The 27,183-nt window shown below is 53.5% G+C and overlaps 1 protein-coding gene across 2 annotated transcripts in view; it reads right to left on the reverse strand.

Annotated features, from left to right (window-relative positions):
- Positions 1 to 804: 804 nt before the first annotated feature.
- TTC28 (tetratricopeptide repeat domain 28) overlaps positions 805 to 27,183 on the reverse strand; it is a 568,672-nt gene continuing 542,293 nt past the window's right edge. For both annotated transcript variants that reach the window (XM_054594398.1, XM_054594399.1), the window contains 9 exons: positions 18,127 to 18,306; positions 15,446 to 16,166; positions 13,328 to 13,452; positions 10,754 to 10,985; positions 10,035 to 10,111; positions 8,534 to 8,557; positions 7,582 to 7,711; positions 4,625 to 4,732; positions 805 to 3,440 (listed from right to left, as the gene is read on the reverse strand). In XM_054594398.1, coding sequence (XP_054450373.1) covers positions 1,810 to 3,440; positions 4,625 to 4,732; positions 7,582 to 7,711; positions 8,534 to 8,557; positions 10,035 to 10,111; positions 10,754 to 10,985; positions 13,328 to 13,452; positions 15,446 to 16,166; positions 18,127 to 18,306 — 3,228 coding nt within the window. In that variant the 3' untranslated portion in view covers positions 805 to 1,809. The remainder of the gene's footprint in view (positions 3,441 to 4,624; positions 4,733 to 7,581; positions 7,712 to 8,533; positions 8,558 to 10,034; positions 10,112 to 10,753; positions 10,986 to 13,327; positions 13,453 to 15,445; positions 16,167 to 18,126; positions 18,307 to 27,183) is intronic.

Consider the following 27,183-nt stretch of genomic DNA (forward strand, 5'->3'; position numbering starts at 1 on the left):
TTAATGCAAAAATCTCTATGACATAGCAGAGAATAACACAAGTTGAGTAAATACTCAGAGTACACTGAGGAAAGGGGCAGGTGGTCAGTTTACAAAGGGAGACCCTACCCAAGGTTAAAAACTCGACTGGGGATCTTGATGTTAATGTCCCTCCTGCCAGGCCCCTCATGTCCACTCCATGGGTTGCTGGTGTCCTGGGCCAAGCCCACCTTTGTGTGATACACATACACCCTCCCAGTGAGGATGGTAGGCTTTTAATTTTAGAATTACCTAAGAGAGGCTTCTTTAAATTCTCCAACTAAACTTAGTACTAATATGATTTTTAACATTTTGTTTTTTTATGTGACTATGTTAATGGTAACCCCTGCCTAGACTATTCTTTTGTCTCCTCCCAGCTCAGCACTTTCAGTGCGCTGTCATAGCTGTAAAGGAAGTCCTCCTCCTTTTTCTGTGGCAGCACTTTGAAGGAGATGCTTCCATATTCAGGGATATTTGGGTGTAGATCCCAGCAAAGGCCCTGCTTCTCAGACTGTGGACATTAAAGCCTTCTGTGGAGGGATGGGGCCTTGCCCTTCAGATGCAGGAGCAAGGGACCCTGGTCACAGCGAAGATGAGGGTCCCTGTGGAGCTCACAAGTATGGAGTGCTGGAATTGTGGGAACGTGGCAACAGATTTTAGAAGTGGTTTTAAAGGCCTGGAGATGGGAAAAGAGAATAAAATTAAGCAGCTAATAAAGTGAATAGGAGCTGGAAGGCTAGATTCTGGTTAAATCCAGTTAGCCAGAGGATTTTTTTTTTTTTTTTTTTTTTTTGCTTATAAGGAAATAATAATTTCAGTCTTTCCACCCCAAAGTTTGACCATTACTTATTGATGACTATTCAAAATTTGACATTTTAAAAAACTTTTTGAGCTTTTAAAAATAATAGCTATAAATGCAAAGTACTATTGATAATAAAACCAAGTTGTTTATCCATGTACAAAAAAGGTCAGTAATGTTTTAAAAGCACAAAGTTGCATTTTAAATCACAATTGCATAGTTCTAAAATGCCTGGATAAGAGTTACATAAATGTTTTAAGAAAATTCAAGTTTGGTTGACAGTGGGCCCCAAGGACATTTGCAGACTAGATGAAACAGAGTTCAGGATGGAAGTGCTGTTTTGATGTGAATTATTGCATCGTTACTGTGATGTCACAATATCATGAGACCAAAATTGCTACAATTACAAATCATTGGCATTTTTAAAACCATTATTCTGTTTTTGGCTAATAAAACGTTTTCATGTAGAATTCAAGTTAGAGATATCTTATATATCCCACCCCCAACCAGCACCTGAAAGCCTAAAAAAAGCTCTATTTGTATTTCTGTGTATAAAAGGTACTGCATATATACCTCTTAGCAAAATAGGCGCTCCCTTTCCTCTCCCCAACCCAGAATGAACCATGACCATTTTTATACAAAAATCCTGTTGAATAATCACATCAAAGATGAGAAGCAGAGAGTTTAAAGGTAAACATTTGGTGAAGTGTGTAGAAAATTCCACAAGCCTCCTGTACCAACCCCTCAGAAGTCCTGGCTTTCGGTGAATCTGGCCCAGAGTCCCAGAGAAGCCACCAGCCGCATGCACGCGCACACACACGCGCGCGTGTGGTGTCCGGGCATGGTGGTGCCCCTCGCCTGGAGAGTGCGGCCTCCGGGGGTGGCTGGCGGCCCCACAGCGGGGCGCACTCAGACAGGGGAGTGGACCAAGCGAAGGACAAGACCCTCTCTGCAGTCTGCTGCGCTCTGAGTCACTGGGTGTAAAAGATGCTTTAACATTTAGAGGAAGGAAAAAATCTTCCTGGGGACAGAAACTTGTAGCCATTTCCAGAAGGAAGTCTCAAAGGACGAGTGGGAGCTGCAGCAGGGGGGCCGGCAGGCACGGGCGGCGTGCTCAGCGTGGTGGTCTCACTGCGCCAGTGTCCATTCGGGGGGCCTTTCTGCGGCGTTTCTCCGTGTTGTTGCAAAGACAGCTCCTTCAGTTCAAGCTTGTCTACTCCTTCCTCCTTCTTGTTGTGCCGAGGTGACAAATTTAATAGACTGAGGACATCTCTTTTGGAAGTCATCGTTCCAGGGGTCCCCCGGAATATTTTCATTGGTCCTGTGGAATGCTGGGGCGTGCTCTGCCAAAACATCTTTAGGTTGTGGACAGCCTGCACCTTTTCATCGATGGCTGCCATTTTCAGTTTGTCTATGTCAGGAGCATCAGCTGGACTTGAGCGAGCAGAACCAGCTGAGGAATAGGAGAGGGCTGGGGACGGTGCACTACCAGCAGGAGATTGATGGCCTGAGCTTGGGGACATGTTCCTTGGTGATTTGGAAATGTGGGCACTGTAAGGAGAGCTGGGATACTTCAGTTTAAAGAGAGGTTGGTCGGTCAGGGAAGTCTGGGAGTCAGAGCCGGGCGACGGCCGGCCACTGTGCTGGCTCGGGCTGTCTTTGATGGATGCCTCTGAGGTGGTGGGGCTGCTATATCCTGAGCTCACCTTGGGCAGGGATGAGCTTCTGGCTGGGGGCTTTGGTTTAACAGTAATTGGTGATGGCTGACTCTTCTGATGGGAGAGGGTAGGCCTGCTGAATGCACTGGTTTCTGACGCTCTGAAGATGGCAGCATTAGTTGGCATGGAAATGCCATCTTCTGGGTTATTACTCTTGCTGGTCTGACTGCTGCCCCTCTGAAGACGCTCTACTGCAATAAGATGACTTTGTGTCTCCTCTAGAATTTTCTGGGCCAGTTCTTGTGGATCAAGCTTTGGGTTGCTTTCTTCTTGGGATTTCACGGTACTGTCTGTTTCTGTGCTAGACTGGTCTGATTCTCCTGTATCTGAACTTGCTAGTTTTCCAACCTTTTGGAAGGGTGAGTTTGGGCTGGGAATCAGAGTCATTTTAACTGGAGAATTTGGAGTGCTCATGCTCCCCTTGGAGCTTATTGAAACTTTCACACCTCCAGCTGTCCCTCCTCGGGACTGTTTGTGATCTGGTGAGAAGTGTGTCTTTCTGTTCTCTTGGTAGGCTGCTAAAGGCTCAGTGCTGATGATGGAAAACCCTTCATATTCTTCTTCATCTTTGCTGCCTGCAGAGCGAGTCTGGGGGGACAGCTGGCTCCGAGGCAGGGTGGATCGCTGCGGGTAAGCGTTCTTGGACCTGTCGTAGTCCTGTCGTCCTCGGGGCCCCCCACCTTCTGACCCACCCTCAGGCTTAGAGACAAAGCTCATTGAGGAGGCAATGGAGCTCAGACTGTATACAGAGATGGCATCCGAGGCGATGCTGTCCGCACCAGTGGGAGAGAAGGGGGGGTGCTGGTAACCCAAGGGCAAGGCATTGGAGACAGACTGGGCCGAGGCCAGGGACTCCAGGGAAGACGAGCTGTCAAGACTGAGGCGCTTGGGCAGTTCAGTAGAATCTAAAACAAAATGTATGCGCCCAGAGGGCAGTTAGAATTCTGTATGGTTTTGAGTTTTCTTTCAAAATCACAAGCATCTTTACATGCACAGAAACTAGCAAAGAATTACGCAAGTGCTACATACAACAACTTGAGTTCATTTTATAATCCTGAAAAACACAGTTCTGTAGGAAAAAGGAAGTCTTACATAGGAACAAAAACACCCTAGGGGACCCTCTGTCTGCCTCCTGCTCTGGCCGGGGCCTGCGGGCAATCTGTGACGTCTCCTGTCTAGACCCAAACCCATCACTGCACATTCCAGCAGCCTCCTCTGGAGTCATTACACTCACTGTACTGCCTCTCCTCCCACTTTCTCTTAACCAACTCCACTCAGGCTTTCGTCCTCCCAGGTCTTGTAAAGGTCACCAGTGACATCCCTGCTACCACATCAGTGCTCACTGCTCAGTTCTGCATGGTCGATGGCACCCTGCCTTCACTGGCAGCCCCTCCTCATCTTTGTGACCTTTGAACCCCAGCATGCTTACAGGACTCAGTCCTCTTCTCCTCGGGCCTGTTTGCACATGTGTATCTCCTCCATGGCCTCTCCCTCACCTCCAGACTTGTATAACCAGTTGGCTATGTAGGTGTCTAATGGATTCTTCAAAGCTGAGTATGTTCAGGATGAAACTCAAACCCACATCTCCTGCCACTTTCAAGACTCAGCAAAAGATAGTCCCTCTGGCAGTTTTTCCAAAACACAGGGTATCGCCTTTGATCCTCTCTTTCTGCCTGAGATACATTCTTCAGCATATCTGGTTGGTTATGCCTTCAAACCATGGCTACCATCTGAGCCAGCATTGCATTTTCATGCTCCAGCCGGCCGGGCCCTTTGAGAGGGCAGGTGTTCTCCCCAGGTCCCAAAAACTGCCCCCCGGGTGGCTCCTCCCTTTCCTGTCTGCCCTGTGGGTCCACCATCTCTCTTTCTAGTCCTGCATACTCTGCTTGTTTTCTTCCTAGCACTTGGCAGCACCTCATCTAATGTATTATATATATTTTAATTGTAAGTTCCATGAGAGCAGGGAGTTTTTGTTTACTGTTCTTGAATAGTCCCTAACATACACATACACATGCATTTCTTTCCTCTTTGCAGAATGTTGCTAGGTGTGCTGGCACCTGCCCCCAGGGGCTCTGGGCAGAGCTCTTACCGAAAAGGGCAAGCAGGGACTGGAGCGCAAAGTGCATCGTTCTGCGATTGGCTTGTTTCCCGGTTTTCAGGATTACTTCCTCCTGGCCAACTTCACAGAGATCAAAACCTAGAGGAACAAAGAGTATAGACATCTGCTTCCTTAGGGAAGATTCTATTATTCTGAAAAGGATGGGAGCTCTAGGGCTCCTCGTACAGTGTCATGGGAACCCCCGCAGGCCCTTCAGCAAGTATCCTGCCTGGGGCTGCCCTCTGTCCCTTCACAGAGCAGTGGCCGCTTTCCTGCCTAGCTACATTCTTGAGAGCTGGGGGTTAGACCTCGTAAGGCTCATTAACATTCCTGTTTTCCATTCCTTCGCAGAACAGTGCACTTAAAGGAGTCTCTCCAGGACAAAAAATGGCCACTCCCTTTTGTAAATACTGGCACTGAGTCCAGTATTTACAGCTGGTGCATGGGAAGGTAAAAGCTTCTCAAGAGCAAGGACGATGTCTTCATATGTGGTCAGTGTCTGCCACTAAGGGCTTTGGAATGAGCTCTCTGCAACGGTGGAGAATCTGTTGTCTTGGCTGAACCCCGCTGCAGGGACTCCACTCTGCCAAAGCCCAGGAGGGGCTGCTCCCCGAATCTAAGGGTTCTACTCAGACTTGGAGCAGACACAACGAAGGGCGTGAGCTCCGGAGCAGCAGGCTGGCTGATAAGCTGCTGTGCCAGTGCTTGGACTTCTTGAGAGGTGTGGCAGAGGCATCCAGTGTCTCTCTCCAGGAAAACCTCAGGAGGAAGAAGCCAACGTGCTCTGACCAAGGGGGGCTGTGTCCACAGAAAGGCACTGCCAAGCAAGAATTTAAGGCCTGAAGAGCCCTCAGCACTGAAAATCTTCACTCAGCGTCCTCAGCAGATGACTGAGCTCCACCTGAAACAGTGCAAATGCTTGGTGCTGATGGCCCGTGGGCAGGCACCTGTGATACCAGGCCCTTTGCCTCAATGTTCCAATGACAGGAATCCATCATTAACAATGCTGCCTTCGTCAGCATGCTGTGCATTCATGATGGAGAGTAGTTAGGAAAGGAGAAATTTGTGTCTATATTTATATTCTTGTGCGAGGATTCCGATTAAGTTTACTCAAGGAACCACTAAGCATTCTGCTTGCTATGGGACATTTTCCTCTGACTCATAAACAAACAATCCCCGAAAGCAACAGGAGGGTCTCAGAGAACTCAGCACTTAAAAACAAATTAATATAAATGTAATATTTTAGTTAAAAACCTCTACTTTTACCAAATGATTTGAACTGGTTGCTCCTGTAGAACTGAGTCCTCTAAATAACCCATAGCCCTGCGGTGGCTGTGGTAGCACATGCTCATGTTGAGGGCCGGAAGGGGGGCGTCTCTCTGAGCCTTGCAGCCCTCAGGGTGAGGGAGCCACTTCTCCAGATGCCCGGCCTGCAGAGGCTCTTCGCCCCTTGCCCCCAATCTCAGTCCAAAGGAGTTGAAAGTGAGTATGTGCATACCAGCTCACCTCTTGAGTATCCGTGGGATTTGGAAAGTACTGAGAAGGAGAGGAACATCAACGAAAATCACCCACAGCCTGGCTACCAGAAAACCAGTGATACACCTCGCAAAGGACGTTGAAACATCCAGTTCACAGGTGAGGAGGGCTGGCTCTGTCACACCCACACGCAAGGGAGGCTTAGGCCCTGCTCAGAAAGAGCTTTTCCTTCACAAAGAAAGGTCTTGGCTTTATCTTCTTGCTTCCCCCGTGCCACCGGTCCGAGACTAGCAATACAGGGAGAAGAGAGCCATCCTGGGCACAGACTGGCCATTCTCACTCCTGCTCCGTTTGCTGCTGACTACATTTATTTAGCTATATGTTTACACGAAGAAGACTGCTTTAAGTCCACAAGAAAACAATTAACATAAACTGCAAAGGACGCCAAAGGGTCTTCACAGGGGATGTGGCAGTGGGGGCTTTGTGGGTTTCCTTTCTTAAATTCAAAAACAAATGCAGCCAGCTCTAAGTTGAGGTGGACTAGGAAGGGTCACCTACAAAGTAGTTTAGAAAAGATGGCCCAATACTGAGTGTCTGGGCCTCACAAGAAGAAGAAAAATTCTTGTTAAAGGACATACTGCCCTGCCGTCTGATGGTTACTCCCTGAAACAGTGAATTCACGTTGTGTCGTCCTCTTAGAGACTCTTCCCGTGTTCTCGGGTTAAAAACCCAAGGCCTTCCCATGGCCTCTTGGCCCACCAGATCTGCCCCTGTGCCCCGCTTAGGTCAGGTATTTACTGTCTGTTCACCTTCCCCACTGAGAGGGCAGGACCTTTTGTCCTTGGCTTACTGCCACATGCCCGGTGCCTAGAACATTGCTGGCACATAACAGGTGTTCAAAAAAAGCTGTGGTGTAAATGGCTCCCAAGCAAGTCGCATAGGCACTTAGTGGAACAGGAGGAAAGCAGCCTCTAGCCTCTCGTGCAGTCACATCAGGAGCTGCCTCCGCTGAGTCAATGCTGACAAAGAAAAAGTGAGTGTCCTCAATTGAACAAGGACCCTGGGTGCACAGTTCTAGGTCCCTACAGTCATATTTAAGGTAGCTTCAACAGTATTCTTTTCTGCCAGTTTCCAGTAGACAGTGATAGAAAACAACATTAAAACTCTTGTTTTATGACTGTTCAGCTTTTAATCACAGCCTGACTCCCATCAATAGTGAATCTAGCAGACTCACGAAAATGATGACTACAAATGAGAGACATGAAATCACAGGGACTCTAGGGGAAATGAGACAAAGCTGGAGAGCCACTTGGAAATTGTACTAAAGCACTGGAACCTTTGAATGAACTATTTTTGAGTAAAAAAGAAGAAGATAGAACACCCTTAAGAGTTTACCAACTTTACCCAACAGAAATAAGGAGAAAAAGGTTTTTTTTAAATGGAACTAAAGAAACCAATTAAATCTGTCCTACCTAGAGCAGCCAGGAATTCGTGACACCCCGGGAGCCGCCACAGCTGGACGCTGATGGAGACTTGAATGGGAGCCGATGCAAAGTCCTGCTCCTTCTCGCAGGCCTGCAGCTGGACCAGCACCTGGTGGAGCTGAGTAAAAGCGGGGACAGCGTGAGCTCTCACTCCTTTCCAGTGTCTCCTGCCCCTCCGGCCCATCTAGGATCTGTCCCTAAGTTATTCTTGTGTCACCTCTTAACGGTCATCCCTAACGACCATACATTTGTATAGCACCTGAAATTCTCTTTACAGTGCCTTCATGCCTACTGTCCTCTCTGTGGGAAACTCAAGGGGCCGTGCGGTGTAAAAGGTCAGCTCATAGTCAGGGTTTCTGCTTCCAGCCGCATATCTTCCCTCAAGCACACTCGCCGTGGAGCTGCTGAGCGTAGGAGAGGGGCTTGGGGTCTAGAAGTGGGGTAGGTTATAGGCCTGGTCACTTCCTTCTCTTTTTATTTAATTAAAATCATCTTTATGATCTTCAGGTAAATGGCGAAGAGGAATCCAAGGTTATACTCTAGAGCCTTAGCGCTCCGCGAACCCACAGGCCCGCCGTGGCGCCCATGGTGTTCCAGGTTTCCTGGCTCTGTGAGCACTGCTCAGGGGGCTCGTGTGAGCTCACACAGTGCCTCTCACTCTGAGTCGCCTCTGCCCCTGCTGTGCTGGTGGAGCCGAACGGTCAAATCAAGAACACAAGAGGGTGGAGCAGGAAAGGGGGAGCCAGAGCAGAGGAAGGGGATGACTACCTGAGCCAGCGGCACTGGCCACCCCAGCCCGAGCGCACGCTGGCATGTGCACTGACTCCAAGAAACAGAGCGGCACCTGTGCACGGAGCTCGGGGCGTGGCCCAGGGGACCTCGGGGGTGGGTGGGTTGAGGGGCTCACCTGACAACAGTTGCTACTTAAAGTAGTACTCACCATTCCAACCATATTTTTAACAGCCTTCGGCCAGCAGATTATAAGGAAAAGAAAGAAAAAGAGAGAGAAAGAAGACAGTTTAGATTCAAGCACAGGTTGTTATGCAACGCGAGCTGATCACTGCTGTAGGAAGCGCCACACGAGGCCTGCGGCTCTGACCGGGAGGGGAGAGGAGCAAGAGTCAGCAGGGACACACAGGAAAATGAACAGCCACACCCAGGCCAGAAGCACTCGGGGTCAGCCAGGCCGTGCCCTTCTTTGCCAGGAGAGGAGTAGGGCAGGCTGGACTCAAGGAGGGAGGGGGCACAGCAGGTTTGAATAGGCCACTCTGTAAAACCAAAGTCCATCATTGCAGAGTGACTCAGGAAATGTCCACTATCCATCGGCCGCAGTGGGCAGCCCGGGACACTTCCTTGGGGCCAGACAGGAGGATTATCAAGTGGAAAGTCCCTGTGCTGCCACCAAAAGCAAGAAATTAAACAACTGGTTTTTTGGACTTTCAGTCTTGCCCTGCGAGTACAACTCTAACTTTCCCTTTTTGCAGAGCACAGGCTTCTAACCCACCTGGGCTCATTTTAACATGCAGTGTTCCAGAAGTGTCTTCCTGGCTACCGTCAAAAGCAGATGGAACAACACACTGATTATAAAATGAGCTACGTTCACATCCCAGGTACAGGAGGCTCCAGGCACCACTCAGATTTTCAGAGGTTAATCCTAGACGGAGGAACTTGATTTCCACACAGAAATATTTCTGCTTAAAATGATATCTGCTGATTAATAATTTTCAAATTATTACACTCAGGATGACCAGAGGAAAGTGCTCTGTGCTCTTTGGGGGTTGCTATCGCCTCCAGAAGCCCTTCCACACATGGCTGCTACCTGGGGCTTCTGCCAGACCCTCCCTGGCCAGTAGGAAGATCATAAGGTCTGAGGGTCTACATGGTGCTGAGAGGTAGAATCCTCAAAATAACTGAGTTAGGTCTACATTTTCTTAAAGCACATTTTAAAAAACCTGCTAAATGGTATCTTGAAATAGAGCTGTTTGTGGTCGCTGCTGTGCCTTGGTGGCTCTTCTGTTTCAAGTGGAGTTCATACTTTGAGAACAAGTACTGGAACACCTGTAGTCAGGCTGGCCCTACACCTGCTGGCTTAGGGAAAGTGGCTGCTTAAAACTTGTCAGTCAGCAGGGAAAACTGGTGGGTGGGGATGACGAGGTGCAGGAGGCCTCTGAATGGAGAGTTGAGGGCATGCCCTGGGACTACAGGTGACAGCAGCCCCTTACGTGTCCTCTGAAGGCCCTATAGCGCTTGGGACTCTGTCTCTAGCACGTGCTGGTGAGGCCTTTTTTCTTTCTCCCAGCTTTTGCCTTTTCCTTCTAATCACAAAGGCTAAAAAAAGCAATGAGACTGCATTATTTGCAGGTTCCTATTTAGGGCCAAATCACTCTTTCCAACTCGGCACAACTCTCAGGTGTGAGCTCAGCAGTCCTGGCTCGACTCACCCGGCTGATGAGCTGCTCTCCCGTCTCTGAGGCAGTGATGAGCTTGCAGAGGGCCTGGAGGGCAGGGGTGGGAAGGCCTAAACCAAGAAGGAGGAGATTGATGTTACCCAGAGGGAGCTCTGCACCCACAGGCCTGCTGCCTTCCCAGGGGAAAAAGCCCAAAGTGCTCAGCATTGGTGGCCTGCAGGACAGCCTGACCTGTACGTCCATGTCTGCCCTAGGAGGGAACAGTCTCTGAGAAAGGCAGGTGGGAGCGGGTGCCACCCTGGCCCTGCTGCAGTCCTCCAGGTGCACTGTCACCCTCCCAGGACCCTGTCCTAGTCGCTCAGGCAGCATCACCCGCTCTGAGTGAAGCTCAAAGGGCAACCCTGCGCTTCTGCACGGGGCTTCGCCCTGGGGAGGCTGCACAGCTCTGTCGGGTTCGAAGCTGCTGATTAAGTATTATTAATAGCAGCTGCTGTTTGCCCAGCATCACCTCATGTCCCCCAGGAAGAGGCAGAGCCAGGGCAGAGAATGCCCTACCACTGCATATCAAAGATCGGTCAATAGCACTGGCGTCCTCCAAATCAGAAGTCTGTGTCTGGGACTCTGCCATTTGTCAGGACACTCTGTCACTCCTTCCCAGCTATGCGATCCAGCGTCCTCGTGAGTGCAGGAGTCACGGCCCCCAGCCCGTGCTGCCAGCCAGCCCCTCTGGCTCCGCCCTGCCCAGGGCTTACCCAGCAGGGACTGGATGGTGCTGCTGCACTGCTGGAGCCGGTCGCCTGGGTCCGAAGTTGGGAAGAAGACGGCTGCCGGCAGGCCACTGGCTGGGGGGTCCAGCCGGAAGCCCACGGCAGTGAGGAGGGACTGCCAGCCGGGGATGCCGCCTACTTTGTTCTCCACACTCTGCTGGGAGGTGTACATGGCATTGCGCTGCCCGTTCTGAATGCGCTGCAGGGACTTCTCGACCTGGGAGGGGAAGGGGGAGTGAGGTGCTGTTCTGCGCAGGGGTGAGCCCTGGTTTCTCTCTGAGTGGCTTTGGGGGAATACAAAGCCCCACGGGCGATGCCAGTGCAGGGTGCCCAGGCCTGAGGACTGGACATGGCCTGGCTTCTTGCAAGGGCACAGAGGGGAGGGATGTTATAATCAGAGCCAGCAAGGACTGGTACGACCCACAAGAATTCTGTCCCTCCCCTAGCCTTCCTCCTCCCACACAGGTTCCCCTCCACAGACAGTCAGGCGGTTTGTCTGAAAGCCAGTCTCAGGTCAGGGGCCTGCCCAAACCGTGCAGTGGCTCCCCGTCGCTAGGATGAACCCTCAGGCCTGCAAGACCCTAATACATCAGGCAGTACCCATCCTTGGACCTTGGCTGGCAGTGTCCCTCTTCATTGGACTTGCAGCTCATTCTTCAGCCCCTGCCCCTGGCACTGGCCTTGGGAACCTGTGCCTCGTCCATGGTCGAGCACCCCTCCTTCCTTCCAGGGCCTGAACTGGTGTCTGGGGCACGTGGGCTGAGCCCATCCAGTAACTGCTGCGTTGCCGCGGCCCATGAGCCCTCCATAGAACTCCCAAGCCTCAGGCCTTCCACCTGGCAGTTTCTCTCTCTAGAGAACCTCAGTCCATCCTGATGGACTGCATGCCCTGGGGCACATGTGCCATCACTGGAGGGACAAGAAAGTCAATCCAAGATGTGACACTTTTCTTACAGTAAAATCCTGATGGTGTGGGTTGACATGACAGGCAGCAAAAAAAAAAGGTGTTCCCAGGTGAAATAGATGAGCAGCCAGCTGGCTGTCCATTGGGCTGGAAGGGCCTTGGAGAGACGCTGCACTCAGGGTCGAGTGTCCCCCAGGGTAATTAGAAGGAGGTAAGGGCTGGTGAACTTGACCCATGCGCCCTCTGTGCAGGAAACATGTACACATGAACGAGGAGCCTCAAAGCCAAATGGGGAGCATGGGTCTCAGAGGCCTGGCCCTTGCTCCACAGCCTGGCCTGGGAGAAGCAAGCCAAGCAGAGAGGGCAGCTCGGTTCTCTGAGAGAGGCAGTCCGGGGGCCACTGCAAGAAAGAGGGTGACTTGGGGTATGACAGGGACCCGAGAAGTGCTGAGCAACCTAAGGGCTCTGTGTAGCTTTGAGCACATGTTAAAATTATTTGAGACAGTCTTCCCAAATTCTCAGAGCATGGCTTCTACCCTGTAGAAGGCAGCTCAGCAACCTTGAGTCTGGCCTGAGAGCTGTTGGAGGTTTTCAAGGTTAGAGTAATCTTGTTCATATAGTGAGTGCTTTCAGGCCTGGGAAAAACTCAAGCAGACCCTCAGCTTAGGAAACATCCATGTCTGACTTATCACCAGGAGCGCCCGGAAAGCCCCCACCCCCAGGACCATGGGGTGGTAAGTTCATCCAGCCAAGGGGACATGCCCACCTAGAAACCAACCCCCCAACTCTAAACTTCCCACTCCCAGCCCCCCGCCCACTCCCAGGGCCCATGTGGCACTCTTCCCCTGGTCTGTCCCCGTGCACGCCTCTGTCCTGTGCAGTGGCCATGGATCCACTGTCTGCATCGAGTCTGGAAAGAGCTTGGGTGTTGGTGTGGGCCCTGGGCTGGGACTGGGCTGGTTTTTCTGCACAGAACTCCAAGGAACCTAAGATTTCTAAAGTATTTGAAACTGCCTTCCAGGTTATCAAGGTGGGAGGGTGAAACAAGTTTTATGTCACTCTTTCTTGGCTTTATTTATAATTTTGAAGTGTGTGCACAATGTTGTGGGGTCTCTGTACTCTCCTCCGAGTCCTGCAGAGATTGGGGCTGATGAAAGTCAAGGTCAGGCTGACTCCTTCCAACTGAGTTTAGGGGAAGGCCAGTGTCATCTGATTATAAAGTACTATCTACTGGCTACTGGAACCCTACTGTGTGCCAGCTACTCACCTTTCCTCTAATCTTTGCAATAACCTTGAAAAGCTAAAGTTTGATCCCCACTTCTAGATGACAGAATTGAGGCTCAGAGAGCCAAGGTAACTTTCCCAAAGCCACATGGCCCATAAATTGTGGAGGGGGACCCTGCTCCAGGTCTCTCCTCGGCTGCCCCCTCCCCCAGGGTCTTGGCGAGGACTACTGCAGCCATCTATATGACACCACACAATGTGCCCACTGCCTGCACCAACTGGCTTGACCCGCAGACACCTGGGGACAGTGTTCCTCCCACCTGCTCTATGCCCTCGTGCTACGGAAGTCATTCAGCCTCCCCCTTCTCATGGATTTCCAATTGGTTTTTCTCCAAGGGAAGCCTGGGTGAAGAGCTCCCTGGGCCTCTTACCAGGTGCAGCAGCACTCGCAAGGCATCCCGTGCACGCTCTGGGTGCTGTAGGATCTCTGTGAGGGCCTGGCCGATGAGCGAGGAGGGGCTGTTCAGCTTCACGTCGCTCCCGATGAGCATGAACCCTGCAGAGCACATACAGACACCTCAGAGCCTGTCGTTATCTCAGCTGGGCTCTGGTGAGAGCGAGCAAGCTGAGCCAAGCCGGGGGTTCTGCATGTCCGCCTCGAGCCTCCCCTTCTCCCAGGCACCGCTTCTGTGAGCGGGACCTGGAGGAGCACACACGGAGCAGCATCCTCAAGCCACGAGGCAACTTTAGGGCCAACCCGCCTCCAAATAATGGAGGGGAAGGGTTTTCTAAAAGAATAAAAGAGCCAAAGCTGTTTTTGAAGGTAATAGGACATTATCATTAAACATCATTCTCCCCAGAACAAAGTTGTGACCGTTACGGCACTAAAACTAAACAAAGACACCATGTCCCTAGGCACATTGGGAAGACAGGGAGGGGCCCTGCACAGAAGAACAGGGGACTTGTCAGGAATAAATGGCCAAGCACAGGGACTGGGTTCCCACTGCCCTGTGGTATGTTCTGTGGGGCCAAGCAGGGCCCAAAGCCCCTTCTGATTGCCCGAGCGCATATAATTAAACAGGCGCCAAGTGCTGAGATTTCCATGATTGCATGAGAGCCACTGGCAGTGCCTACGGTTCCCACGCCCCCTGGCAACAGAAGCAGTTTAGCCATGTAGCCAGGCCCAGAGCCTTCGTGCCCACCCGCTTGCCCGCCCACCAGGAGGCGAGGGCCACCTAGGAGTAGGCCTGCTGGACCAACTAAATGTTTCTCTCCAGCCACGAGAAGAAATGGGATAGATTCTACATGGTCTTTTTGGATACCTTTTTGAAAACATACTACGGCTGTGTTGTGTTTGTGACATAAACAAATGTTTCCACATACCAACAACACAGCTCACCCGCCGGGCATGACCCCAGCACGGGCCTGGCCCCGTATCTGCTGGCCGCTGGGCGTGAACACCGTGGCTCACTCTCAAGGCTCCCCCAACTTTGGCAAGTGACACCAACCGTATCAGCACATGCCAACTGGACTGACTCTGAGAGGAAGAGTAAGTTGAAGGCCATTTTGTTCCCAACTTTTAAATATATCCATGGATGGTACATTTTTCGCCATTGAAACAAAATGTAAAAGTTTGAAAGCCGTATATTTGCTGTTCCTGTTTGTCAAGGTTTAAGACACTGCCTTGTGGGCCAGTACTGTCATTACTGCATTAGTGGAGCCTCCTGGGAGGTGCGGGGCCCATTCTGAGAGCACCACAGACTGAAGGTCATGAGCTGTGTCCACAAAACCGCCCGGCCGGCTGAGAGGCGGCGGGGAGAATGGTCCTGAACTGGGTTTGGACTGCAGCCTCTCTCTTGCATGGGAGGGCCCACAGGGACCATGGAGCACAACGGCCATCACGTGGAGCTGAGAGGCAGAGTCCCTTTGCTCCCCTTCCTGTGACCAGATGTCACAGGGAACATTCTCCCTTCACCCCCAGACCCTTCGACCCTGCGGCAGGCCCACTCAGAGCACACGCGGTTGGTGCGGTGCACCACGCGCATCACAAGACATTCATCCCGCCCTCACGGGTCATCTCAGATGTGGACAGGGAAGAATCGTCCACACCGCCACCATCATCCCCCTGTTGCCACCGAGGACACTGAGCCTCAGAGGGTTAGGAACCTGTCTCAGGTCATGCAGCCTGGACATGGAGCTGGAGCAAACCCAAGCCTTCCGAATACCCAACCTAGGGTCTTTACCACACTGCTCTTTTCCGCAGTCAGGATTTTACATGAGGGTCCCATCAGGTGGGTGGGTCATCCAGTAAACACCTCTGGAGGAGTTTTACATTCACACTGCATGGCAAACTGTTCTACTGCTCCCTGGTCAAAACACTATTTTAATACTATGGTAGTAAAAGACTGATTTGGTGAGGGCAAGTCTCAGCAAAGGAGGCGCCCTCCCTGAATCTTCCCATGCTACCTTCCCAGTGTCCTGCCCAGCCCTCCCTGCCCGTCCCAGGGCTGCGAGGGCTGGCCCCCGAGGCCCTGGCGCCCCGTGCGCACCTGCCCAGTTGGAGGGGTGCGAGAAGGCCTTGCTGCTCTGCACCACCTTCATGGCCTCTGCCAGGGCAGCGCTGGCTTTCAGGCTGTTCAGCAGGGATGAATAGAAGGCGTGGAGAAACATTTTGGAAGCAGCCACAGGCACAGGCCACAGAGACACGAGAACACACTGTGCACCAGCAGCCAGGAAGGCACGTGTCAGCGCGATGACCCCGTCGGCTGTAACTTTGCTGTTGGACTCCTGAGAGGAGCCCAGGACCACCAGCTTCACGGGAAGCCTCAGGTCCAGGACGTCGGCAGCTGTGAGCAGCAGCTCCTGCAGGGGCGGGCAGTCTGAAATGCTCTCCCCGTCACTGGCATCGTCCTGCACCCGCAGGGACTCGGGGATTGTGTAGGGGTGGCCGAAGGAGCTCTTGCTGCTGCCAGGGTTGCCATCCACACTGGGGGTGAGGACCAAGGCCGAGAGTTTCCAAGAGATGTGGGTGGCAAAGTGGACACACTCAGCCTGGGTCAGGGCACTCATGACCCGCTCTTTGGTGGCCACACTGCCCACCAGTGGCTGGCAGCCCAGCAGTTCCGACACCATGTAGGCTTCCTCCTCGGCTGACGGCATCGGCCCCCACAGCCACCTGTCCATCACTGCTGACGGGAGCTTCGGGTTGCCAATGACAGCTGCCATGGATGTGGAACTGGAGTAGGTGGGCGGGGTCTTCCTCAGGTGACACTAGGAGGAAGAAAGGACAAGATGCCACCGTCAGACTGGCCGGGCTTCCCAGGAGCACAGGGCCAGCCAGCCCTCTGCTAGGCCTGGGTCTACCTCACCTCCACCGGTTCTCCCAGTAACCTCGTTCACTCTGTCAACACCTTTTTGACTCAGGTGCGGGTCTTACTGAAAATCACACCTGCTATAATAAGCTCTTGAAAGTAATCAGGACTGGATGGTCAGAAGGCCACCTCCTCTTTGTCAAACCTCAGGAGGGCTGGGGCGGTGGCCCTGATGAGACAGAACATGTTGGAGACGGGTCTGTGGTGCCCACCTGCCCCACGTCGCTCACCTCTACAAGCCTTCCCTGTGTGCCCCTAAATAAGGGAGAACCCACGCCTGATGAGTCAGGGTGTGGCTTTGTTTAAACTGTGAAAAACCAAGTCAGACTCAGGGATGACAGGGCCAAATTAAGTCCTTTCGAGGCATGGCATACTGAAAAGATTATAGTTCCCTTCCACTCTATGTGCTGCAAAATAAAAACATCACTGAATTATAAAATCAGCATAAAGAAGTCCAACGAAGTTCTGATTTGCACCCCATGAAGCCTCTTGATGCCTTCTGGGGGACATCTAGCATTAAATTATTTCAAAATAACTCTCCGGTGACTACATTTGGTGATGCCCTAAACTTTGGGTAGGAGAAGTGCCTCGGGTGCCTGTCAGGAGACGGGACTCTTCCATCTCCTGGCGACTCTCCCAAACAGCCAGCTCACTGTTGTCAGCAACACCAATTCTCTCAACAGAGACAGTCTCTGATCCCCAGGGTGCTCCTGGGAGCAGGTGCGGTGAGACCGCCCCCAGCGTGGGACAGTGACTGACTGCCCAGGCCAACTTGCTTCACATCTGGGATTCAGTCAACAAGGACCGGAGGAAAACTCAGAGAAAATAATTTCGTTCACTTGACCTGATTTTGTCCCACAAGAAAGGTATGTCAAAAACAGCCGAAACTAAGATCTCTAAAACCCTGAGAAGCAGAAAAATGACCTGCTTTAAATCGTGCCAATGACCACGACCGGCAGAGGCCGGCCAAGGCAGGTCCCTCAGGGGCCGCGTGCGCCCCCTGAGCCAGGGTTCTGAGTTCTCCAACCTGCTGACCCTTTCTCCCGCCTGGTGGTCTGAGGGGCTCTGCTGGAAGGCATTTGCGGGTTTGAAGCTGGAGCAACTCAGGTCCTCGGGGCAATGGCAGTCCTGGCGCTGGGCCAGGTGGGTGGGGCGCATCGGGCAGTGAGGGGCGAGACAGAAGTCAGTGTTTCGGGGGTCCTGAGTGAGTTTGAAAAAGGGAAAGAGCGCTCGGGATTGGCTCAAAAGACCCTCTCATCAGGTGGGCAGGGCCAGAGGTGGCTGTGGGGCGAGACCTGTGACTCTGGGGAGGCCCACTGTCGCCCTCCTGATTTTCACAGACGTTTATTCCCACACTGCCTTTTTTGCTCAAGGAGACCCGAGTCCCTCCCAGTCCCCTGAAATCTGCCTCGTTTATTTTCAGTTCTTTTGTTGGTCTGCGGGACTCTCTTCGGCTTGACACTAATCTCAGTTGTTCGCCACCACCGCCTGGGGCCCCTGCACTGGGCCTGGCCGTGCTTCAGCGCCTCCCTGGGGCCCTGCGTGCCGGCGGGTGACCAGCTTCCTCAGGGACTCGGCCTGGCCTCAAGTCTGGCTCCGTGCCTCCAAGCACTCACAATCCTGATGTCGCAGCAAAGAAATCTAAAGAGAAATGACCCAAATCATGGCTTCCTGAAGCAGCAGACTATCGGGGCTGTGCTCTGTCTTCCGACACACCCCAAGTCATCCTACCCAGCTGCAAGCCATACAGTGACCGGTTTGAGGAGGTCACGCCCTGTGGCTTCGGAGCCCAGTCTGGACAAAGACCAAGCCTCGAGGGCCCGAGCGCGCAGCCCCCACAGGCCTGCCGCGAGCCTTACCTTGGACTGCGGGCCGAGGGCGCGGATGGAAGGGACGGCGATGAGGGAGAAGCGCTCGTACAGGTACTCGTTGGAGGAGCTTCCTTTCAGGAGGGCGAAAGGGATGAGGTAGAGCTCCCCCTCCAGAACCAGGACCAGCTGCCGGTGCCGGCCCACGGGGCCGCTGGAGTGCATCAGGCCCTGCGGAGGGAGCACACGGGGCTGGCACAGGGCCTGGAAGCGCCGGCTCACGCACGCCAGGCCAGTGCTGCGCAGGGGCTGAAACGTGCCCGCAGGCCCAGGCACAGGGTCACATGGGCATGGGCTGGGCGCTGCTCACAGGAGCATCACCAAGTGGGGGCTTCCACCGGCCTCACAGGCCCCGAGGAGGAGGTTAGAGGACAGTCTCTTCAAGTCCACAAGGAAGGTGGGAGGCTGGGGTCACCAGTCATGGGGTGGATGTCCCACAAAGGCAAGGACCAGCCCCAGGAGATCCAGCTATTTCTACAGGAGTCAGGGAAGTAATGCAAAAAGCAGTCACTCCAGGAAGAGCTCTGTGAGTCGCGTGTACCCAAAAGGTCGAGGGCAGGGGATGAGGCACTGGCACAGGGACCCTGAGAGCAGGTTGGAAAGACTCCTCTCGAAACAGGCAGCAAAAGCTCATCCAGAGCGGGACCTGCCGCCCGTGTCAGTGGGCAAAGGGCTAGAAAGCCCCAGTGTGAACAGACGGTTTGGGAAGAAGGATGACACCCCCCGGAGGAGTTCCGCGTCCTGGGACCTTTCGTGACCTCCGGGCCTCTGTCCCCTCCTCTGAGGAGAGGGTGGCCCCTGGGCCCAGGCCCTGCAGTGCTGTCCGCGTTCACTCCCTGGGGCTGTCGGGGGGGGGGGGTGACCCCGTCACTGCTGAAGCCCAACTTGAGGACCCAAGGCGGGGGTGCCTGACGCCCCACGGCAGGCAGGCACCCGCTCATTCTCGTTCTCTCCAGGTGCACTCCTGTCCAAAAGAAGTGCTGCTGGAGACCACGGCCATATGAATCTTGGTACACAAGAAGAGACAGATGGGAAGACTGGACCGGACAGACTGAGCGTGAGTAAAAAGACGAAGCGGAGGCTGCTGCCCGCGCTCAGGGAGATGGCACCCGACAGACACTGACTGTCCCCCGCCTCCTGGGGCAACGGGCTCCCCGTCCCTCCTCCCATCCGCCACCCAGGCGGAGCGCCCGCCAGGGTCCCGCCACGCCCTGCAGGACCCTGTGGACGCTGGGCTGAGGGCGGCAGGAGGCTCTCGGCTAACCCGAAGTGACGCGCGCCTGGCCGGACACTCAGTCTGTACAAACTCCTGTGGTTTTTTTTATTTTTGTAAATTCTAGCTCCATTTAAAGAATGCAGAAATTAAAATTAGTAGGCCAGTTTGCTTCTTGCTTGCTCTAAGAGCTACTTTCCAAGAAGGCATGAAAAAAATCACTGTGGGACCCGGGAAGGAATAAGTGGGGTGTGTCACAGCGCCCCAGTGCTGTTGGCGATGAGTTTTTGGGTTGGCACGGCGGGGGGCGGTGCGGGTGAGGAGGGCTGGGTGCCCACAGGCCCACTTCACACCATCTGTCAGCTCCGGGGCCTGGCGTCCCCTCCCCCGCGGGCCGCACTGTGCGCCCTGCCCAGCCTGGCAGGCAGAGGTGGCTCAGGGAGGCTGCTCTGGAGGCTGAGGCTGATGGTATCCTGACCTCGGTGATGGGTCAGCAACTGTGACAGTGGCAACTGCCTGCTGCTCAGTGAGAGCCCCACTGTGGGCAACGTGGGGACTCAGGCCACCTGCTGCATGTATTGTGACACCAGACCCATCCTCAGCTGATCTGGAGCTGCCAGGTTGTTGGACAAGATGCCGGCCCCACCCCTGCAGGTCCTCCCTGGGCTCCTGCCTCCAGGGCCCAAACCCCAGTAAGTCTCTGTCAGGTTTCACCCCACAGGCCCCTGACTCACCCAGGACAAGTCCCCAGTCACAGCAGCACCTACAGGTGCGAATCAAAGGCGAACCGAAGAGCAGGGGGTAAGGTCAGAGGAGTGACGCTGGGGCCGGCAGCCTGCATCAGAGCGGATGGGGCTGTGCACAGCAATGCCCGCGCAGACGTGCACCAAGAGCAGGGGACCAGGGGGCTCGCCAGGACTGGGCGAATTGAGCCAACTGGCAGGAAGGGAAACGTCCCTGAGGTTCTAGCCTGGGAGACCGGGAGATTTTTCTCTGGACTGCATATCCCAATTCATAGATCTGGGTCCTGCTGGGACATGCTTCGTAGCTGCTACTGAGCTGGCACACGCGTGCAGCCCCAGGTGAGGGCCCTGAACGGGACCACTGTCCAGACAGCGAGGCAGAAGGTGGGCGACAGCAGCTCTGGCCTGTGGGCAGGGGGGTTGCACGGCAGAATGTCAGCTCCAGCTAAAAGGCAGTGGGAAGACTGACTGAACACGCAGGAAACAATGCCCTGGAAACCACCCCCGAATTCCTCCTCCAGGACGTACAAGCACTGCCCTTGTCCAGATTCGCTACAATCCAATGTGAACTTGAAAAAAGAAAATAAAGTGATGTCTCTATCCAAATTCCTATCATCTGTTAGATGAAAAAGGAGAGACAATTCAAGGAAATGCCACTCTGTGTCTCCATCTGTCAGTCTAGAAAGGGTATTTGCTGGCTTCTTAAGTCCTGGGTTTGAAAGATAAAAGGGTTTGGCATCAGCCCTGCACCTGCAAATAACCAAGTCCAACAAATTCCAACAAAGACTCAGACTTTCTGACCTTTGAAGTTTCTAGAAGTGGATCTTTTGAAGCAGAACAAGACAAGGAGGCCGGGTGTACCACAGTCTGTCTATTCCCCCCGGGAAGTCGCTGGGGGGCTGCAACCCTGCCCGCCTCAGTGCGAGCCCTGCAGCACAGCGCCGTGGAGGAGCCGAGCGGCTGCGGGCCGGGCCTGGGGTGGAGGGGGCGGGGCGAGCGCCCAGCAGGCGGGGGCAGCCGTGAGCAGGCAAACCTGGCTAAGGCCTGGTCTTTGCAGAGGGAGAGGCCTGCTCCTTTCCGCAAGGTGGGCGGTGGGCACCCTGGAGGCGGCTCTGGGCGGCTGTTACCAGTTCCCAGCCTCAGCTTCTGATGCCCTGTCAACACCTGCTTGCGATACCTTGGCTTCCTGCAGCCACTTCCGCCGTCAGGTGAGCAGGTACTACGCTTTCTTAGCAGCGGACGCAAAGGGGCTCTGGGGAAGGGGCTCTCCTGCCGGTGGCCCGGGTCAGCAGTGTGTGTATGTGAGAACATGGGGGGTGCCCCGAGCGTACTCCTCCTGTGGCCTTGCAGTCTTCAGGTGGCAGTAACTTCTCCGCGGCCCAGTGGGCAGAACCGTGAGCTGTACCTTCTCCAGTGTCTGTCCTTTCCTGGATGTGGTCCCTCAGCCGTAGAGAACCATGTAGAGGTTTGTGTTTTGTTTTGTTTTGTTTTTAAGTATCTTATAGTTACACATTTACCACAGGGAATAAGTCTTTATATTAAATTCTCCCTGGCTCATCTACTGTGCGGTTTCTGTCTCCTGACAGGACCCAGACTCTGTCTAGCTGGCTTGGGAGGAGCAAAGTCTCGCCCAGGGACCAGGAGGGGAAGGCACACGGGGGAGAGGCCTTTGCCATGGGATCTGGGTCAGTCTGCTACGTCAGCAGCTCTCACTGACCTGGAATTGCTAGATCGTAGGGCACGCGGTGAAGCTTGGGCACGGCTTGGCGGTGAGCACTTCGACAACACACCCAACTCCCTGAGCCCCAGTTTCCAAACCCACAAACGGCACCCGTGCCCGTCACCCCGCCAGCCCACGGGACAGAGCCAGGCCAGGACTGCGGCGGGCAGTCCTGGCCAGTGCGGACCCCCAAAGGTCTCCAGGTGCTTGAAATGAGGTGAACACGGGCGTTCCTTATGCTATTCTCTCCTCTGGGCCTCAATCATTTTCCAGAGTAACTCATTATCTTTCCTTAAACAACCACGTGGCTAAAACATGTAAACTGTCTCTCTGCAGGAGCCAGCTCCAAATTTTAACCTAGGGACTGAGACACCAGCGTCAGCACTATCCTCCTCATCCTTATCACCATTCTCGTCACCCATAGCTGTTCCTGAGAGTCCATGACACCTGACACATGTGAAGTCTGTTACCAAGCAGTTGCCCTGAAGTCAAATAGCTGAGTCTGCAGTCCTCCCAGGCAGCCCCCACAGGTCCCGAATGTTCGCACGGGGCGTGAATTCTGAGCCGATGACCATTTTGGTCAGTAGGAACTCCTAGATACGCTCACGGTGCCTAGGATTCCTGAACTGTTTGGAAAGAGTCGATATCAAACGCAGTGGCTCAGGTGTCCTACCTTCTGGCTTGAGAACTATGTGCTCCATGCACATCGCCAGGGTTCAGAGGGTCAGCCTGCACCTCCAGCCACCTGTGTGACACCGCTCAGACCAGCTGGCTTGACCTGCAGACATCTGGGGACAACATCCCCTCCCCATCTGCTCATAGGCTCTGGTGCTTCAGAAACCCTTTAGCTTCCCCCGCAGAAGGCCTCTCGGGGGTCACAGCATCGTAGGCCAGAGAAGTGAACGCCCCTGACCTTCTGGGGCCCGTAAGCTTTTGGGAAGATTAGATTTGGGATGAGTTGGACTTTGCTGTCTATTAACAAAGATTCAAAGATTCAAAAAGCAAAGAACTGCTGGAAATTGGATACTCTAGAACCACGTACGAGGCCCTAAGGATTTTTTCCTGACTCATATTTTTGATTACATGAATTGATCAAACAGAATTTTTTAAGGTAGAGGAAACTTTTCTGTAATGCTTTGGAAGAATCTTGGTATCATGGATGGATGTGTACAGTTTCAGCAAATATCACATATAGTTGTCCCCCATTATTATTGGGGGATATATTCTAAGAACCCCAAAGGATGCTGAAACTACATATAGTGCTGAACCCTAAATATACAGATACTATGTTTTTCCTAGACATACATGCCCATGAATAAGTTTAATTTATAAATTAGGCATAGCAAGAGATTATCAATAACTAATAAGATTGAACAATTACAGCAATATACTGCAATAAAAGCTATGTGAATGTGGCATTAAGTAAAATAAGGGTCACGCGATCACAGGCACTGTGCCGCCGTGGCAGCCGATCTGATGACCCAGACAGCGGCTCCGTGGCTAACGGGCGAGCAGCACATAGAGCGTGGAAACCTTGGACAAAGGGGCAGTTCATGTCCTGGGAAGGCCAGCATGAGGTTTCCTCACAATACCCAGAATGACGTGCAATTTAAATTATTAATTATTTCTGGAATTTTTCGCTTAATATTTTTAGACCACGGTTGTCAACAGGTAACCGAAACCACAGAAAGCAAAAGTGCTGATAAGGGGGGAGGAACTACAGTACTTGCTTTAAGTAACCCTAAAACCATGACTAAAATCTACCAAGACTATACAGACTATATTCCAAACAGAAATGCAAAATTAAAAATTCAACCTACTCAGCGGTATACTGTGGCCAGACAACAAGCCACTGGCTTGCGTGAGGGACTTAACAAGGAGAGGGGCGAGGAATCTGGGCGCCGGAGCAACACGGCCAACAGCCAGCGAGTCAGGGACCAGCCACAGCCACGTCAGCCCGAGGGACTGCTCGCACTTCAGGAGCTTTTGTGCCACAGGGACGTTCTCCTTTTCTTGGCTAACCTCATCAAAACAAGCCCATTCACCCCGCAACGGCAGGAGTGCCTCAGTTCACCGAGAACCTGCCAGGATGAGGCTGAGATGCTGCTGTTGAACATCAGCTCGAATGGAGCCAGAGCCCAGACCACTCTCACCCGGCAGCACGGAGCTGGGAGAGAACACCAGTCAGCTCAGGGGGCCATGCCGATCAGTTAGTCGGAGCTCTCGCCAGCAGTGGTGCAGATGCTTGAGAGTAACTGCCTCCATTTTTCCTTCTCCTAATCACTTCCGGAAATGCTTGCTGTCCTTGGGTGATATTTGTCCTCATTTGAATATTACTGCAGATGTCACCATCAGAAATCAATTAGATGGCTGCCAGCCCCCAGGACGCCAGGCTCAAGGGCCTCATCTTACACTCCACACTATGGGGTCTAAGTCTGGTAGCTTCTATGGACAAACATTGCCCGGTTATCTCTGAACCCTCCAGTCTATTTAGAAAGCAGGCGCCTGAATGGCCAGCCTCATCTCCCGGGGCAGCTGGTCGAGGGTGAGCTGGTTATGACACCACTGGATTTTGCAAGCGTCCTTCCCCGCAGGGCAGCAACTCCAGTCATGGCCCAGCCACAGCCAAGCTCTGCTCACGGCTCCCTGAGCCTCGCGGAGCCAGACCCCTGCCTCGCATTCCTCGATGAGAGCTCTGAGTGACTTCCCAGAGATCCAGCATTTGGAGGGGGGGGGGGCAGTTTACCAGCCTAACCAACACAACCAGTGAGTTTTAGACAAGTTTCCGGGGTCCTGAAACAGGCACCTCAACTTCAACAGGCAGCCTCGTTCGTCAGTAACAGAGGGGGAGGAGTGGTCCTTTTCTTGCTGGTCAAAGTCCTGGCCTAGAACCCTGGTTTTAAAGACTGCAAATACAGAAACTGGGAACTGAAATAAATGGAAATAATGATGAGGACGCCAAAGACTAAAAGAAGTCCTAAATCTAGGGATCCTGAAAGTCCCCGATACAGACCTTTTACGAGTGATTTGACCAAATCCTAAGGGATTTCCTATTCCAAATCAGTTTCCTCGATGAAAGCAATTTCTGGCTTTGGCAAAGCCGCCATCTGCCAATGGAGGGGGTGCTTTGGGACTGCAGCGAACGAGCAGCTCCTCCTACAGTGGCACCGCGGGGCGCGCCACGCCTGCCCGGGTGTGAGCCAGGACGCTGCTGGCCGCGCCTGCTCAGAGCCTTCCCGCTGGGAGGGTGGTTGGCCCAAGGTCTGACCTCCCGCAGGGGCCGGCAAGTCCAGGCTGAGGCGTGGGCGACCCCCTTTACTCTAATTTGATTAAAAACAAACACCTCGGACATAAACAGGGTCCCAGTCCCTAACCACTTGCACAGTTTCTGTGGTGACATTTTCCCCATGTGGCATCAGACAGGATTTGACTTAATGTTTGGAGAAGGCTCATGTGCGGCGTAACTGGGCCCTCCCGACATGTTCGCCCCATCCTGACAGCAGAGGACAGTGCGGTTCCAGGAACGAGCCACCGCACTTCCCTGAAGCCAAATTAAATCAAACCCTGGTGCAAGCCTACAGTAAAATATTATTCTGTTCCACTTGTCATACTGTCTGACCTAGCCCCTTAGCAACAGGACTGCAGCCAAACAAAGGCAGTTGTTCAAATAATTACAAGCTCCATGTGAAGAGACTAATCGTTTTAGTCCTGAAAGTCAGTGATTTATAATCCTGGACTTTCATTTTTGACTTGTTTTTTCACTGAAAACGTGGAGAAGAATCAGGCTCTGGCAGCGGCCAGCGCAGGAGACGCTGACGGTGTTGTGTCGCCCTCTAGTGGCCTCCGGGGTGAGTGGGTGCACCTGCCACGGGGAGCCCGAGGATGATCCAGGCCTCCTCCTCCAGGCGAGTGCCCCTCCTGGGAGGAGCTCATAGGCCTCCCCAGGCTCCACGCTGCCTCTGCCATGGCTGGTCAGCCCCACCTGAACCGCCAGCTCCTCTGTCTCCCCTGTGTCCAGGAGAGCGCGTGCCGGCACTGGTCGGTAATATCAGAGGACTGGGTGAGACTGGGTATGGAAGAGACTCCTGATTAGAGTCCATCTCCTCAGCTAAGTGTTGTTAGTGAAACGCAGGGATCACGTTAGTAGCCAAGGGGAAGCTCGGGCTCCGATCATTTACTCCGGTGGCCTCTGAAAGGTGTCACTCTGTCTTATCAGAAGCAAACTCCTTCACTGAATTCAAACACCTCAGTCACAAAAGAGAACAGCTGTATCGAGAACTAAGGATGTGCTTTCAAACTACTCAAGACCACCCTGCAACCCTCCACCACATCTGCTCACACGGTGGTGTCCTGAGCACAGCAGGTGCTGCTGCGCCTTTAAGACCCTGTCACATGTGTCTGGGGCCGGGCCTCCCCCTTCTTCAGTTAACTTCATAAAGGTGATTGCAGTCACAGTTCTAGCTTGTCTGAGGCTCAAATCTGTGGGTCTTCCCTCCCCTGGCGCCTCTGGAGGAACCCATTATCTAGACACGGCTGCCACTGATCTCATTGGCATAGTTTTATATACGTCACAGGGGGAAGCCCTCAGGGAGTAAAACTGCGTAAAAACACAGAGCAGGTTTCGTACACTCTCGGAGCCCCTGCCAGGATGACTCGTGGCACTGGAGCAGCTTCTCTCCAGGGCGGAAACGATGAAGGACGGAGGAGGGACCCTCTCCCCCGCCCCGGCTGCTCCCTGGCACTGCCCTCCACCTGCAGGATTTGTCTCAGCTGCAGGGCCCCTTCCCAGTCACCGGGGCAGCGCCGGCCACGGAAGCACCGCTGTGGTACGGGTCCCCTGCAGGCGTGCCAGCTGGCATTGTGATCCTGCCCTGAAATGCGCCAGAAACTTGGCACCGTGCTGGGTGGCAGGGTTGGGGGGGCTCGCCAGATTCAAAGCCACTCAAGAGCGGGCCCAGCCCCTTCCTTCTGCTTCCTGATCTCGCAGGCAGCTCCCGGGCGCCACACAGGACGGGTCACAAAAAACCCACAAGCTGATTTTTGCCATGGGTCCTCTGCTTTCTGTGTCCGACTCGACCCACAAAGGAAACGTAGCTTTGGCCTACGTAGCATCCCATAAACTTCGCTGCATGCCAGCATGCACCGGGCCCTATGCCGGCTGCGGGGACAGAAAGGTGACAGGCCATCCTTGCCTTGAGGGGGTGAAGGGGCAGCAAGGGAGGGAGCAAGAGGCGCGCCAAGAGCTAAGCCCTGAGTCTATGAAGTTATCAGGTGCCACAAGAGACATCAGGGACATGCGGGGCCCCGCGGCAAGGACGGCAAGGACGAGGTGGGGGGATGCAGGCTGCAGGGCATGGGGGGAAGGGGCAAGA

The sequence above is a fragment of the Pteronotus mesoamericanus genome, unplaced genomic scaffold, assembly GCF_021234165.1.
Source record: "Pteronotus mesoamericanus isolate MK-2021 breed Mesoamerican mustached bat unplaced genomic scaffold, CSHL_Meso_final scaffold_507, whole genome shotgun sequence".
NCBI lineage: Eukaryota > Metazoa > Chordata > Mammalia > Chiroptera > Mormoopidae > Pteronotus > Pteronotus mesoamericanus.